General features: G+C 35.4%; 1 protein-coding gene across 1 annotated transcript in view; it reads right to left on the bottom strand.

Moving 5' to 3' along the window:
- neo1b (neogenin 1b) overlaps positions 1 to 13,240 on the bottom strand; it is a 160,674-nt gene that overhangs the window by 40,245 nt on the left and 107,189 nt on the right. Inside the window, exons 6-7 of the mRNA XM_016461140.1 lie at positions 11,644 to 11,798; positions 9,043 to 9,163 (exon numbers count right to left, since the gene is read on the bottom strand). Coding sequence (XP_016316626.1) covers positions 9,043 to 9,163; positions 11,644 to 11,798 — 276 coding nt within the window. The remainder of the gene's footprint in view (positions 1 to 9,042; positions 9,164 to 11,643; positions 11,799 to 13,240) is intronic.

The following is a 13,240-nucleotide window of genomic DNA, read 5'->3' as shown; positions in this document are numbered from 1 at the left end:
TAGGGCTGAACGATTTTGGAAAATAATCTAATTGCGATTTTTTTTACCAATATTGCGATTGCGATTTAATATGCAATTCTTTTTTTAAAGCTCTTTATGTTCTGTATTATTCAACAAAGACACGCTATAAATCATTGTATAGTATGACCAACACACTGTTAGACAGATTAAACACAAATGTTCTTTTCTGTAGGCCAGGCCTATATGTTACGATGAAATTAGGTGATGCATGAATTGATATGAATGACATTTTTATTTAACAACTACAATCACAGTACATTAACTGATTTGTTGAACTTCCAACCTCGTAAGCATGTAATAATTATGTTTAAATAAGCCTGGTGTAAACAATATGAAAGTCAGTAACAAATCACACAAACTAAAGTAGATTGCAGAAATATAAAAACAAATCTGTTGCTTTACCACACTACTTTAGGTAATTCAAAGTCACTGTAATAAACATATGTAAACGTGGACTGCACTAAATACTGTCTGTTAACTTTAGACCAGTGGTTCTCAAACTTTTTTGGTCCCGCCCCCCTTTAAACCTATAAAAAAATCTGGGAAAAAAACACCTGCATCCCTTGAAACATTGAAAAATAATGTGTCATCAAAGTACTGTGAGAGCTATAAGAGCGCGGACGTCTCCTTATGCTTTCTCTCGCCGTACTTTGATGTCATACACCGATCGATATTCAAGTCAAACACACCTCTTTACTCTCGCGTGTCACATGACCGAGTGTAATTGCAGCCTCTGCGATTGAAAAATCGAATTTTTTCATACCGCGATATTATCGCAAATGCAATTAACCGTTCAGCCCTACTATCAACCACCCAGAATACCCCGAATACCCTATCAACTACCCAGAACACCCAGAACACCCTATCAACCACCCAGAACAGCCAGGATACCCAATCAACCACCCAGAACACCAAGAACACCCTATCAACTACCCAGAACAACCAAAACACCCTATCAACTACCCAGAACTCCCAGAACACCCTATCAACCACCCAGAACACCAACAACACCCTATCAACTACCCAGAACACACTATCAACTACCCAGAACTCCCAGAACACCCTATATTAACCACCCAGAACACCAACAACACCCTATCAACTACCCAGAACAACCAGAACACCCTATCAACTACCCAGAACACCTTATCAACCACCCAGAACACGCTATCAACTACCCAAATCTCCCAGAACATGCTATCAACCACACAGAACAACCAGGATAACCGATCAACCACCCAGAACACGCTCTATCAACCACCCAGAAGACCCTATCAACCACACAGAACAACTAGGATACCCTATCAACCACCCAGAATACGCTATCAACTACCCAGAACTCCCAGAAGAACCTTTCAACCACACAGAACACCCTATCAACTACCCAGAACAACCAGAACACCCTATCAACTACCCAGAACACCTTATCAACCACCCAGAACACGCTATCAACTACCCAAATCTCCCAGAACATGCTATCAACCACACAGAACAACCAGGATAACCGATCAACCACCCAGAACACCCTCTATCAACCACCCAGAAGACCCTTTCAACCACACAGAACAACCAGGATACCCTATCAACCACCCATAATACGCTATCAACTACCCAGGGCTGCGTTTCCCAAAAGCATCATAAGCCTAAGTTGATTATAGCTCCATTGGTTTCAATCGGTCTACGATGTACTTAAGCTTACGATGCTTTTGGGAAACACAGCCTAGAACACACCCTGTCAACTACCCAGAACACCCCAAAACACACTGTCTTTTACGAAGGACAAAGGAAAATTAAACGGCTTGCTTGAGTCTTGTTCTAAAACTTCCCTGGTTCTTAAAGACCTCTATACCTGTATAAACTCCTGCTGCCTGCTGAAACAGAGATGGTGTGTGCGTCTCAATCACACCTGACTGTCTGTTTGCGTAACCTCAAACCCACAGGAAGACTGAAAACAGGACAGCGCTCAGGAAAAGGACGGCCCGCCTAAATGCTTCACACCTTTATTTATATCTGCCCTGTTATTTATGGACTCATGTTTATGTCATAAGGTCATTATGATCATTGTCATTAGCCGGGTGGAGAGAAAGCGGACGACTGGCAGGCCAAGCGCGTGTGCCACTTCCTGTCAAAGCCCAAAAGCCCCATAATCCCGCAGAGAGAGCTTCCTGTATGGAGCGGGTGTGGAGAAACAGGGCTGTTTCGGATTGTACAATCACACAGCAGGGAAAAAAATTAAATAAAAAAAAAACATTTTTCTTTCTCTTGTTCACATTCTCTCTCTCCATCCAGCCAAGTGACTGACAGGAACCCCGGCCAGCTCATCAATAGCCATTCACACAATCCAATAACATCTGATTGCTCATCAATCGAGCAAAACAGCAGCAGCAGCAGCGAAGCCGCAGACCTCCAGAGGGCCAACGCTGCAGAAATCACATCCCAATCAAGGGGTTTGTCAGATGGAGGGTTTCACCACGGTAAACGCACTCATAATCACACACAACAGATCTAGATGGGAAAGACTTTAAATGGTACATGGTGACAAGCTTCAGGGCCTAAATATCTCTTCATTCCCATCATGTAGGATGGTTTGTACCATGTGTTGGTAGTTATGCATTAAGAGGTATTTTGCTACACCGCTTTTACTGTGGTCGATTTATTTACACAGATATAGGTGGGCAGGGAGAACCTTTCAAAATAGGGGCACATAGAATAATGAATTCATTTTGTAAAATGTAAAAAGAAATGTAAATTAATAATAATATTAATAAACAATTTTATGAAACTATTAATCAAAAAGTAAGAGTCTCATATTTTTTTGTTAAATACAGTAAAATAAAAATAAATAAAATCATCCTTTTTTGACAGGTGCTTTTACAGACAAACTGACTTATGCATATGACAATAAAATATCAATTTTAATTAAAAAATAATAAAAAATAATTTAAATTCATAAAAAATGAGTAATTGTTCAATTACTTATAATTTTAACAAATTAATCCTAAAATAAAAAAAACAAATAATGTTTTTGTGACAAGTAATGAATTATAGGCCTATGATTAAAACATTAACACTTCAGTCATCAATAAAAATCAATGAAATAAAAATATTTTTTTTCAAGCACCGACTTTCAAAAACACGAAACACGTTTCTTCTCATTTTTTTTTTACTATGTATGGGCCACAAGATAAATATTAAGGGAATAAATGAAGACAGCTATATACCGTTATCATCATATGTTGAAGTAGATTCATCTCGTCGTCTCTGGAGAGCTTCCTGTATGGAGCGGGTGTGGAGAAACAGGGCTGTTTCGGATTGTACAATCACACAGCAGGGAAAAAAATTAAATTAAAAAAAAAACATTTTTCTTTCTCTTGTTCACATTCTCTCTCTCCATCCAGCCAAGTGACTGACAGGAACCCCGGCCAGCTCATCAATAGCCATTCACACAATCCAATAACATCTGATTGCTCATCAATCGAGCAAAACAGCAGCAGCAGCAGCGAAGCCGCAGACCTCCAGAGGGCCAACGCTGCAGAAATCACATCCCAATCAAGGGGTTTGTCAGATGGAGGGTTTCACCACGGTAAACGCACTCATAATCACACACAACAGATCTAGATGGGAAAGACTTTAAATGGTACATGGTGACAAGCTTCAGGGCCTAAATATCTCTTCATTCCCATCATGTAGGATGGTTTGTACCATGTGTTGGTAGTTATGCATTAAGAGGTATTTTGCTACACCGCTTTTACTGTGGTCGATTTATTTACACAGATATAGGTGGGCAGGGAGAACCTTTCAAAATAGGGGCACATAGAATAATGAATTCATTTTGTAAAATGTAAAAAGAAATGTAAATTAATAATAATATTAATAAACAATTTTATGAAACTATTAATCAAAAAGTAAGAGTCTCATATTTTTTTGTTAAATACAGTAAAATAAAAATAAATAAAATCATCCTTTTTTGACAGGTGCTTTTACAGACAAACTGACTTATGCATATGACAATAAAATATCAATTTTAATTAAAAAATAATAAAAAATAATTTAAATTCATAAAAAATGAGTAATTGTTCAATTACTTATAATTTTAACAAATTAATCCTAAAATAAAAAAAACAAATAATGTTTTTGTGACAAGTACAGTTAGATATTGAAATGGACTCACGTATATCAGGATAATAATAATAATGATAATAATAATATTAATGATATTAAAATGTTAATTAAAATGTAAGGGTTTAATTAATTAATGAACTTAAAATTAATGATAAAAAATTAAAACAAAACAAATGTAAAAAAAACAAAAAAAAAACAAAATTATTGTTGTTCATTACTGACTGACAATAAAATTAATAACTTAAACAATAATAGTAATTAATAATATTAATGTTATTAAAATGAGTAAAAAATAAGGGTACAAATTGTATGTGTGTATATATATAAAAAGGTATTTTAAAACAGGTCTATACAATGAATTATAGGCCTATGATTAAAACATTAACACTTCAGTCATCAATAAAAATCAATGAAATAAAAATATTTTTTTTCAAGCACCGACTTTCAAAAACACGAAACACGTTTCTTCTCATTTTTTTTTTACTATGTATGGGCCACAAGATAAATATTAAGGGAATAAATGAAGACAGCTATATACCGTTATCATCATATGTTGAAGTAGATTCATCTCGTCGTCTCTGAGAGAATATGCGGCGTCAGATGCAGAAAGCTCCGTCATTCCATTTTTACTTTCACTTTCTGTATAGTGAATTGACTGAGATTAAGAAGTTCATCGGCGTAACTCTTGCGCAAAGTTTGCACATTGCTTGTGTGTGATATCCATTGGCTTGCCTTCATGGTTTAAAACAGAAATATTTCCAACACTGCGACGTAACCAATTACCCCCGTACTGAACGTACCGAACCGAACCGTGACACCACTGTGTCTTATCGAACCGTTACACCCCTAATAAATATATATATATTAGGGCTGGGTTTTGACACAAATTTCACGATTCGATTCTCATTCACAAGCTTGAGGTTTGATTCGATTCAATATCGATTATTTTGGATATATCATGCCAAATTTTCTCAAGGAAAAAAATCTCTCAACTAATGTAAAATATACATGAGAGTCAGTTGGTACTATATTACTATAATATTGAAGGTTAAAATGGACTGATTTGTTAAAATTATACTTAATGAAGTTTTTTTTAAATAATACAGTTACAATTACATAATATTTCTACTTAAATTCGTTTTTTTTTTATATATAAACAATGGTGGCTGTCATAAAAACTGGATTTATTGAATTTATTCAAACATAAATTAAACATTGAAGAACAGTAAAATTTATAATGAATATGCGGATGTTTAGTCATGTTGATTTTGTGCTGAAACTGGTATTAATGTGGAGGAGATGATCAGTTGACTTGCGCCTCGCGCTGCTGCGTCTGTTGAACTGAGGCGCTATAATACTGCAATACAATGGACATAATTTGAAATCTGAGACTTTGTTTCATATTAAAAGTACCAAAGCACAATGTTTATTGCGATTTATTGGATGGGAGGTGCCCTTCAACGATCCGTCCATTAACTGAAAACAGGCTAGACTAATTGATTCTTGGGATTTAAGAATCGATATCGTTCCGTAAAAATGAGAATCGATTAATATCGAGATATCAATTTTTTTTACCCAGCCCTAATATATATATATATATATATAAATAAATAAATATATATATATATATGATGGGTTTATCACAGAAAAGGAAAGGAAAAGATGCAAATAAGGTTTCATGGTCCAAATGTAAAAACAATAATCAAATAAATGAAGTACCTTCCATTTGTAAAGTGTTTTATTCACTTGATTATTTAAATAAAAGGCATTACTACATGGTTTTATTTTGTTGTTTCATTGATTTTCAGCAAAACTGACTATATCTTGTGATATTGAGAGGATTTCTGTCAAACCGCCCACCCCTAACATCAAGCTCGGCGTAATGCATGACATTAACATGTTTAACAGAATGTAATCCGCAGCATGCTAGCAGATCTCATTACAGTCAGAGACATAATTGCAGCTGGAACGAGAGCGATCATGTGCTGGCACTGTACTCGGTGTGTACTGTAATGGACGAATGAAAGCCTGAGGAAAAAAAAAAGTGTTTTAGCATGGAAGCTTGTGAAACCAGCATTCACACTCCATCTAACACTCAGTGTGTGACAGGTGTCCGTTCCTTTGAAATCCATGCAATATATCTGAGATTAAATTCTGCCTTCATAATTCAAACATCATGAGACATAAATTTAGTTTGGTAAATTTGAATGAATACTTTAATATTTAACATTAATATTATTAATTAAATGTACAATTAAAATTCATTATTATTTCAGTATGATATTTTTTAGATTTGACATTTCCTATTATTATTAACAACGATCATTATTTACAATAATAATAATAATTTTATATTTATGACAATTTTGTATTATAATTGTATTTTATTTTAGTTTACATGTATTACTGATAACAACAACAATAAGGTTCAGGATGATTTAATTTTCATTTTTAGATGAACTAACCCTTTACGTTTCTTCTCTGAGAACCAAACGAAGAAACCGCTAATGCAAATGACTTGTGAAGAGTCGTGTACATACACAGCAGGAGAATCAACAGAAGGGCCTGGACTGATTTCCAAGTGTCCTGAAGTGGATTATTTCATTAATCAAAACAAAGCTCTTGCGTAATTGGAGAGGTTGAGAGCAAATGTTCAGAGGAAATCAAGATCTCATGCAGCGAAAGACACAAAACCACATCAGAAACACCGACGAGAGGCCACAACGGTTCACTGGACGAACTCCATCTATACGCCTGCATTTATTACAACAGCTCCTCCTAAACAACAAAGAGATTACACGAAGAGCAAACAGAGACTTTTCCTTTTCCAACCCAAACTACAACAGAAACATAATAAATGAGAGTGACGCTTCAATCACTGAAATCAGCTGTCAACAAGTGCCAGCTAAACTCCAATGTGACAGATCGCCCCTGCTGATCGATTCTTTCATTATCAGGATTTCATTTCTTCTTCTCCTCCTCCCTGCCATTATAAAGTGGTCCTGTTTCTAAAAGGTGCCGAGGGAAAACAACACAATCTCTCTCAGGAAAATCACTACTGTCGGGAAGTACTACGACTACTACTATTAATAAATGAAATTAAAAATACCACATTAAAATAAAAAATAAATTAAATTTTAGCAATATTATTAGTTAAATATTAGCTCAAATACTAATTCAATAAAATAATATTAATATTAAATGATATTAGATATTAAAGTTAAAATGAAGGGTCTCTTTTTAACCATCATAATTTCATTTTCCTCTTTTCTTTCTCCCTGTCGGGAACTTGAAAAAGAAACATTAATAAAATAATAATAAATAAAACTAACAATACTACACTAAATTAAAATGAATAAAAGAAATGTAAAAATATTATTCAAATGATTGCTGTTGAAATATTAATTAAATATTAAAGAGCATTAATATTAAATGATATTAAATAATATAATAAATATTAGTTCATTTTAAATGAAGGGTTAAATGTTAATAATTATTTTTAACAAATTATTTATACTTTAACAAATCAAATCAAATAAAATGCAAGAAAAACATAATAATGTTAAAATTAATTTAATAAATTAATAAATTTAATAATTGTCTAGACAATAATTGTAATAGACAAATTAATAAATGTCTCTACAACGTTGTAATTACAAGTGGAAAACATACAAAGTCTGTCATTGGTTGGCAAAACAGATAGCCCCACCCCAAACTTGCGCCATTGGATGATCTTTATTTCAAAATTTGTTAATTCACTTTTCATGTACTGTTGATGAAGCAATAAACCTGGCGGAAAATACAAATGTAGCACAACTATATATATAGAACTATATTTCCCATCATTCTCTGGGGCAACACACACCTAACACACATCCTTTGCTCTTCCATTGTTTTGCACCAGCATTAAAAAAAAAAGGTTCCTGTGCTTGCTGACATGTGAAATATAACCTTTTTAGGCCAAAATCAGTTCTGAAAACTTCCCATGAGGACTTAAATCCACTTCATCTGCACTGGAATCCGATCAGTAATTAACGGCGTGTCCCGTTCAGCGAGTTCAAGTCTCTGTTTGCAAACTAAACCTCCATAATTTAAGATTATTAAATGACATCCAGCGTTCTGCACACATAATTCGTGTCTCTGTCGAGAGGTGCTAATGCAACACAGCGCACATGAAAATGAAAAGCATGCACACGTTTTTAATAAAGCGGCACAGTTAATTAAACATTCAGCAGCGAGATCTCTACGCTGGAGACTCGCACCCGCGCCAGGTGCGAAACAGATCTCGCACCAGCCATCCAATCAATGCGGCATCATTTACGCCTCCGCTTGACGTGTGAGAACATGTGTTCAAGCCTTCATTCAGTGTGTGGAAACGCGAGTACGAATGCATGCGTGTGAAGCCTGAGATGGAGAGACGAGCTACAGAAAAACAACACAAAACAAAAATAGACTAAACTGTGCTGTAAAAACCGTCCAGAATGTCTTAGCAACATGCATACTGTAGTAACACAACCTCTCACAACACCCTCACAACGGGTTAGCAGCAGAAAATGTGAATATGTGGATCTCACGCTTATGACACGCTGTAAAACAATCATAATAACATTAAAGCCACAAAGCGTTTGGACTCATCCCCAGAAAACATCACTGACGGACTGCCACGACCCATCCTGTGATAAAGATTGCGGTGTTTAATTCCTGTCAAAAGATCAATCGGTGAGACTTGGCAAGTCTTTAGCCCATCACCGAACTAGAATAAACACTAGAGTTCTGAGGGATTTGGCTCTGGAGCCAGACTGAGCTTTCCCGCACACGTTTAATGAAGTTTCTTCATTTAAGACGAGTATTTCTGCATAAACACACACAGAAATGCAAATATATGGAGAGGGAGTTTACCTAAATCCAGTATGATCAGCTGAGCGCTCGCCTGGACGTTCCCGGCGTCGTTCTCCGCTAAACACTGATAAAAACCTTCATCAGATTTTACTAAACCCAAAACCTGCAGGTTATGCTGTTTCTGTGGGGACACAAACAACAAAACAGAGCATTGCGTAAGAATTAACAACACTAACACTCTTATTATTGTGACAAAACAAGACAGCTAAATATGACAAGTTTGCAGGATAAAGATTCATGGGATTTAAAACTGTATCTATACAGTTAAAAGTGTAAGTAACAGGACTGAAAAACATCAATCAATCAATTAATCAATCAAATCATTACTTAAAAATGATTTCATACAGTTATATTTGATTTCATACAGTTATACATGTCAGTAATAGGACTGAAAAATTGCAAAAAAAAAAAAAAAGGCCCCATCCACACGGAGACGCGTTTAGCTGTATACGCATACATTTTGTATCGTATAGGCGTTTCGTACACACGGATCCGGCGTTTTGGGAGAGTGAAACCGATATTTTTTGAAACCGGGTCCCAGGATGGATAAATCTGAAAACGCTGCACTTGCGTTTTCGTGTGGACAGCGAATCCGTATATTTTCTGAAACGATGACGTCATCATTAACTAACATTAACACAGATTAATAAATGTATTGTTCCATGTTCGTTTGTATACCGCGCACAAGGTTTATGCGCATGCATAGTCCAAGTCTTCTTCTCCGTTTTTAGTGTATCTGGCAGAATTACAGTGCCACATATTGGTCTGGCATGTATACTACATTGTTTTGTGTCGGTTTTGTGGTTTCGTGTGGACGCAGATATTTCTTGAGACGAGGGGAAAAAAAGATTGGATAGGGAAAGCTCTGGCTCCGTGTGGACGTAGCCTAAAAATCACTACTTAAAACTGTATTCAACTAGTTAAAAGTGTAAGTAACAGGACTGAAAAACATCAATCGATCAATCAATAAAATCATTACTTAAAACTGTATTCATACAGTCAAATGCATCAGTAACAGGACTGAAAATTAGCAACAACAAAAAAACTAATTAAAATCAGGATTCATGCAGTTAAAAGTGTTGGTAACAGGACTGACAATTGCAAAAAATAAAATATGAAATAACTAAAAATCATTACTTTAAATTGTATTCATACAGGTAAAAGTGTAAGTAACAGTACTGAAAAATCAATCAATCAATCAATCAAAATCATTACTTAAAACTGTATTCATACAGTTAAACATAACGACTGAAAAATAGCAAAAAAAAACAAAAACTAATTAAAATCAGGATTTAAAACTGTGTTCATACAGTTAAAATTGTTGGTAACAGGACTGAAAAACTGCAAAAAAATAAAATATAAAAACTAAAAATTAGGGATGCACCGAATTTTCACTGAAAGAGAAAAATGGCCGAAAATATAGGCTACATATAATAATAATATATATGCCGCCCAGCAGTGTTCAGTGTGCAGGTTTCACTCTCCTCATCACTGCGTGGTTTGACGCTCCTCTCAATATTCCAATCTATGAATGTGCATTCCGCTCGTGTACCGCTCATGCTCACCGGAAAAGCAAAGTCCGCTCAAATAACACGTTGACAGGAAATTTCTATGCAGTATACTTGTTCCGGTTTGCAGCAGCGCTACTGTGCTGTAACATGGTGTAGGCTAGTTCAGCTGTACTGGGCAACGCTGGTAAAATAATGCTACCTTCAGTGACGCTATGCTCTGCTCATATGCTCTGATAATAATAGCTTTGTAGGACTATACATTATTTGGATAATTAGTCCAAAAAACGACAACATCAACTTATATCTGATTCTGTTACATAGAAGTGAATAAAAATATATAATATAATATATAATATATATTGATATTTAATATTTAATATTAAGGTAACACTTTACAATAAGGTTCCATTAGTTAATGTAAGTTAATGTATTAACTAACATGAACGAACAATGAACAATACATTTATTACAGTATTTATTAATCTTTCTTAATGTTAGTTAATGAGAATACAGTTATTCACTGTTAGTTCATGTTAATTCAGAGTGCATTAACTGTTAACAAGCACAACTGTTGATTTTAATAATGCATTAGTAAATGTTGAAATTAACATGAACTAAGATTAATAAATGCTGAGGAACTATTGCGGCCCAGAATTTTCATTTCGGTGCATCCCTACTAAAAATCATTACTTTAAACTGTATTCATACAGGTAAAAGTGTCAGTAACAGGACTGAAAAATGGCAAAGAATAAAACAAGTAAAATAGAAAATATTTTTACAATAATCCAGATTTAAAACTGTAAAATGAAAAAAAAAAAAAGAAATAAAATACAATAAAATAAAGGATTAAAAATGGTTGGTAACAAGATTACACAGCTGCAAAAATGTCAAAAAACAACAACAAAACAAAACAAAAACAATCAAATATCATCCAGATTTTAAGCACTTTATTTCACTGACCACTTTGTTTTAAAAAAAGATTCATCAGTAAATAAAAAACAAATACATTTAAAAAGAGGAAAGAACGGTTTAAATGGTTTACTGTATATAATCACGGATAAACGTGTATCATCAAGGGGGTCTAACGTACCACTATCCTGAAATAATCACTGGGAATGACCGTGTCTCCATCCTTCATCCATTTGACGGTAGGCGGCGGTGAGCCGGTGACGTCACACTCAAAGATGATGTCCATGGACTCCTGGGCGTAAGTGTTGGAGGGTCTCGTCAAGAACCGTGGAGGAACTAGAAGAAGAAAATGAATAAATGCAGGTATGAACTACAGAGGAGGTCACAGGGTGCATTACGCAATAAAAGTGCAACATCCCATCGCTGGGATTCGTGTGACAGACGTGGCTGTGCTGGGACAGGTAGCGGCAGGTAAAGTGAGTTTCCTCTAAACCTCCTTCGCAGTTCCTATAGCAATCGCATCCATCAGGGAACAAGCTAGTTTGCATCCTCTCCTGATGTTTGTAAGTTGTGCAGGTAATGGAGGACATGGAGAACAAGAATACAGTCGCTAAATATAACAAGAGTTTCAGATTCAGAGGTGGTTTTCTTATCAGCGGCTGGCAAAAGTGCGTCAAGGATGACTGATTCTGTATTTTTCACGCCCAGCTTCACCTTCTAAAATCAACAAGAGACAAAGAAAATCAACAGCGCTCCATCTACTGTCAGTTGGAGGGGAGAAACAGAGGAAGATTCGTTTCCTTGAACTCTGCTACGCTAACAATCTCTGGCAGTCACTGTTTGTGGTGCGATCTCAATTCTCTAAAGCACAAAATCACACGGTTGTTCCTCTCCAGCATCAGCCTTGGTGAATTATGCTGTTTTCAGACTTGGTTTTGTTGTTTGGATGAACTTGAGTTCGATCTTCTGACCCTCAGACTCCTGCAGGACTGGTCTCACACCGGCTGTGTTCTCAATGGAATACTTGTTTACTTCGCAGCACATACTGTATGCCATCTAATGCTTTTAAAAACAAGTAGTAGGCCTATGTGAAAAAATATACCAATAACATTAATATGCTACGTCAATGGTCTCAAACTCAATTCCTGGAGGGCCACAGCTCTGCACAGTTTAGCTCCAAGCCTAATCAAGCACACCTGATCCAGCTAATCAATCTCTTCAGGATTACTAGAGACTTCTGAGCAGGTGTGAGTTGGAGCTAAACTCTGCACAGCTGTGGCCCTCCAGGAATTGAGTTTGAGACCACCGTGCTATATTGTCACGTGACCTCATTCTCCATATTTAATTCAGCAACTGCAGATGACTGAAGTGTGCAGGATTGACACAAGCACTAAACTGAAACATATAGAACTGAAGTATACACTAAAATATGCACAACCTTTCTTGTTCTGATTTTCATAATTCTGAGATTTGAATATAATATATTTAAACATATGTTGAATAAAAGAATCGATTTCTTACATTTCTTACATTATATATATATATATATATATATATATATATTAAAGCAATAAGCCCCAAGAAGCCGTGGTTTACAGTGAATTTATAGCGCCCCTTAGCTGTTATAAGTTCACTGTAAACCACGGCTTCACGGGGCTTATTGCTTTTATAAAACAGTTATTCCATATATGTAGTAAGGTTCACTAAATAAAACAGAGCAAATAAAGTGTAATGATATTAATAAAAACAGTATTCTTCCACCAAACAATGTAGTTCCT

Source organism: Sinocyclocheilus anshuiensis, unplaced genomic scaffold (genome assembly GCF_001515605.1).
Source record: "Sinocyclocheilus anshuiensis isolate Anshui unplaced genomic scaffold, SAMN03320099.WGS_v1.1 scaffold324, whole genome shotgun sequence".
Classification (NCBI taxonomy): Eukaryota; Metazoa; Chordata; class Actinopteri; order Cypriniformes; family Cyprinidae; genus Sinocyclocheilus; species Sinocyclocheilus anshuiensis.
The sequence above is the reverse complement of the archived record's forward strand: the minus strand, read 5'-3'. Positions and strand labels throughout refer to the sequence as shown.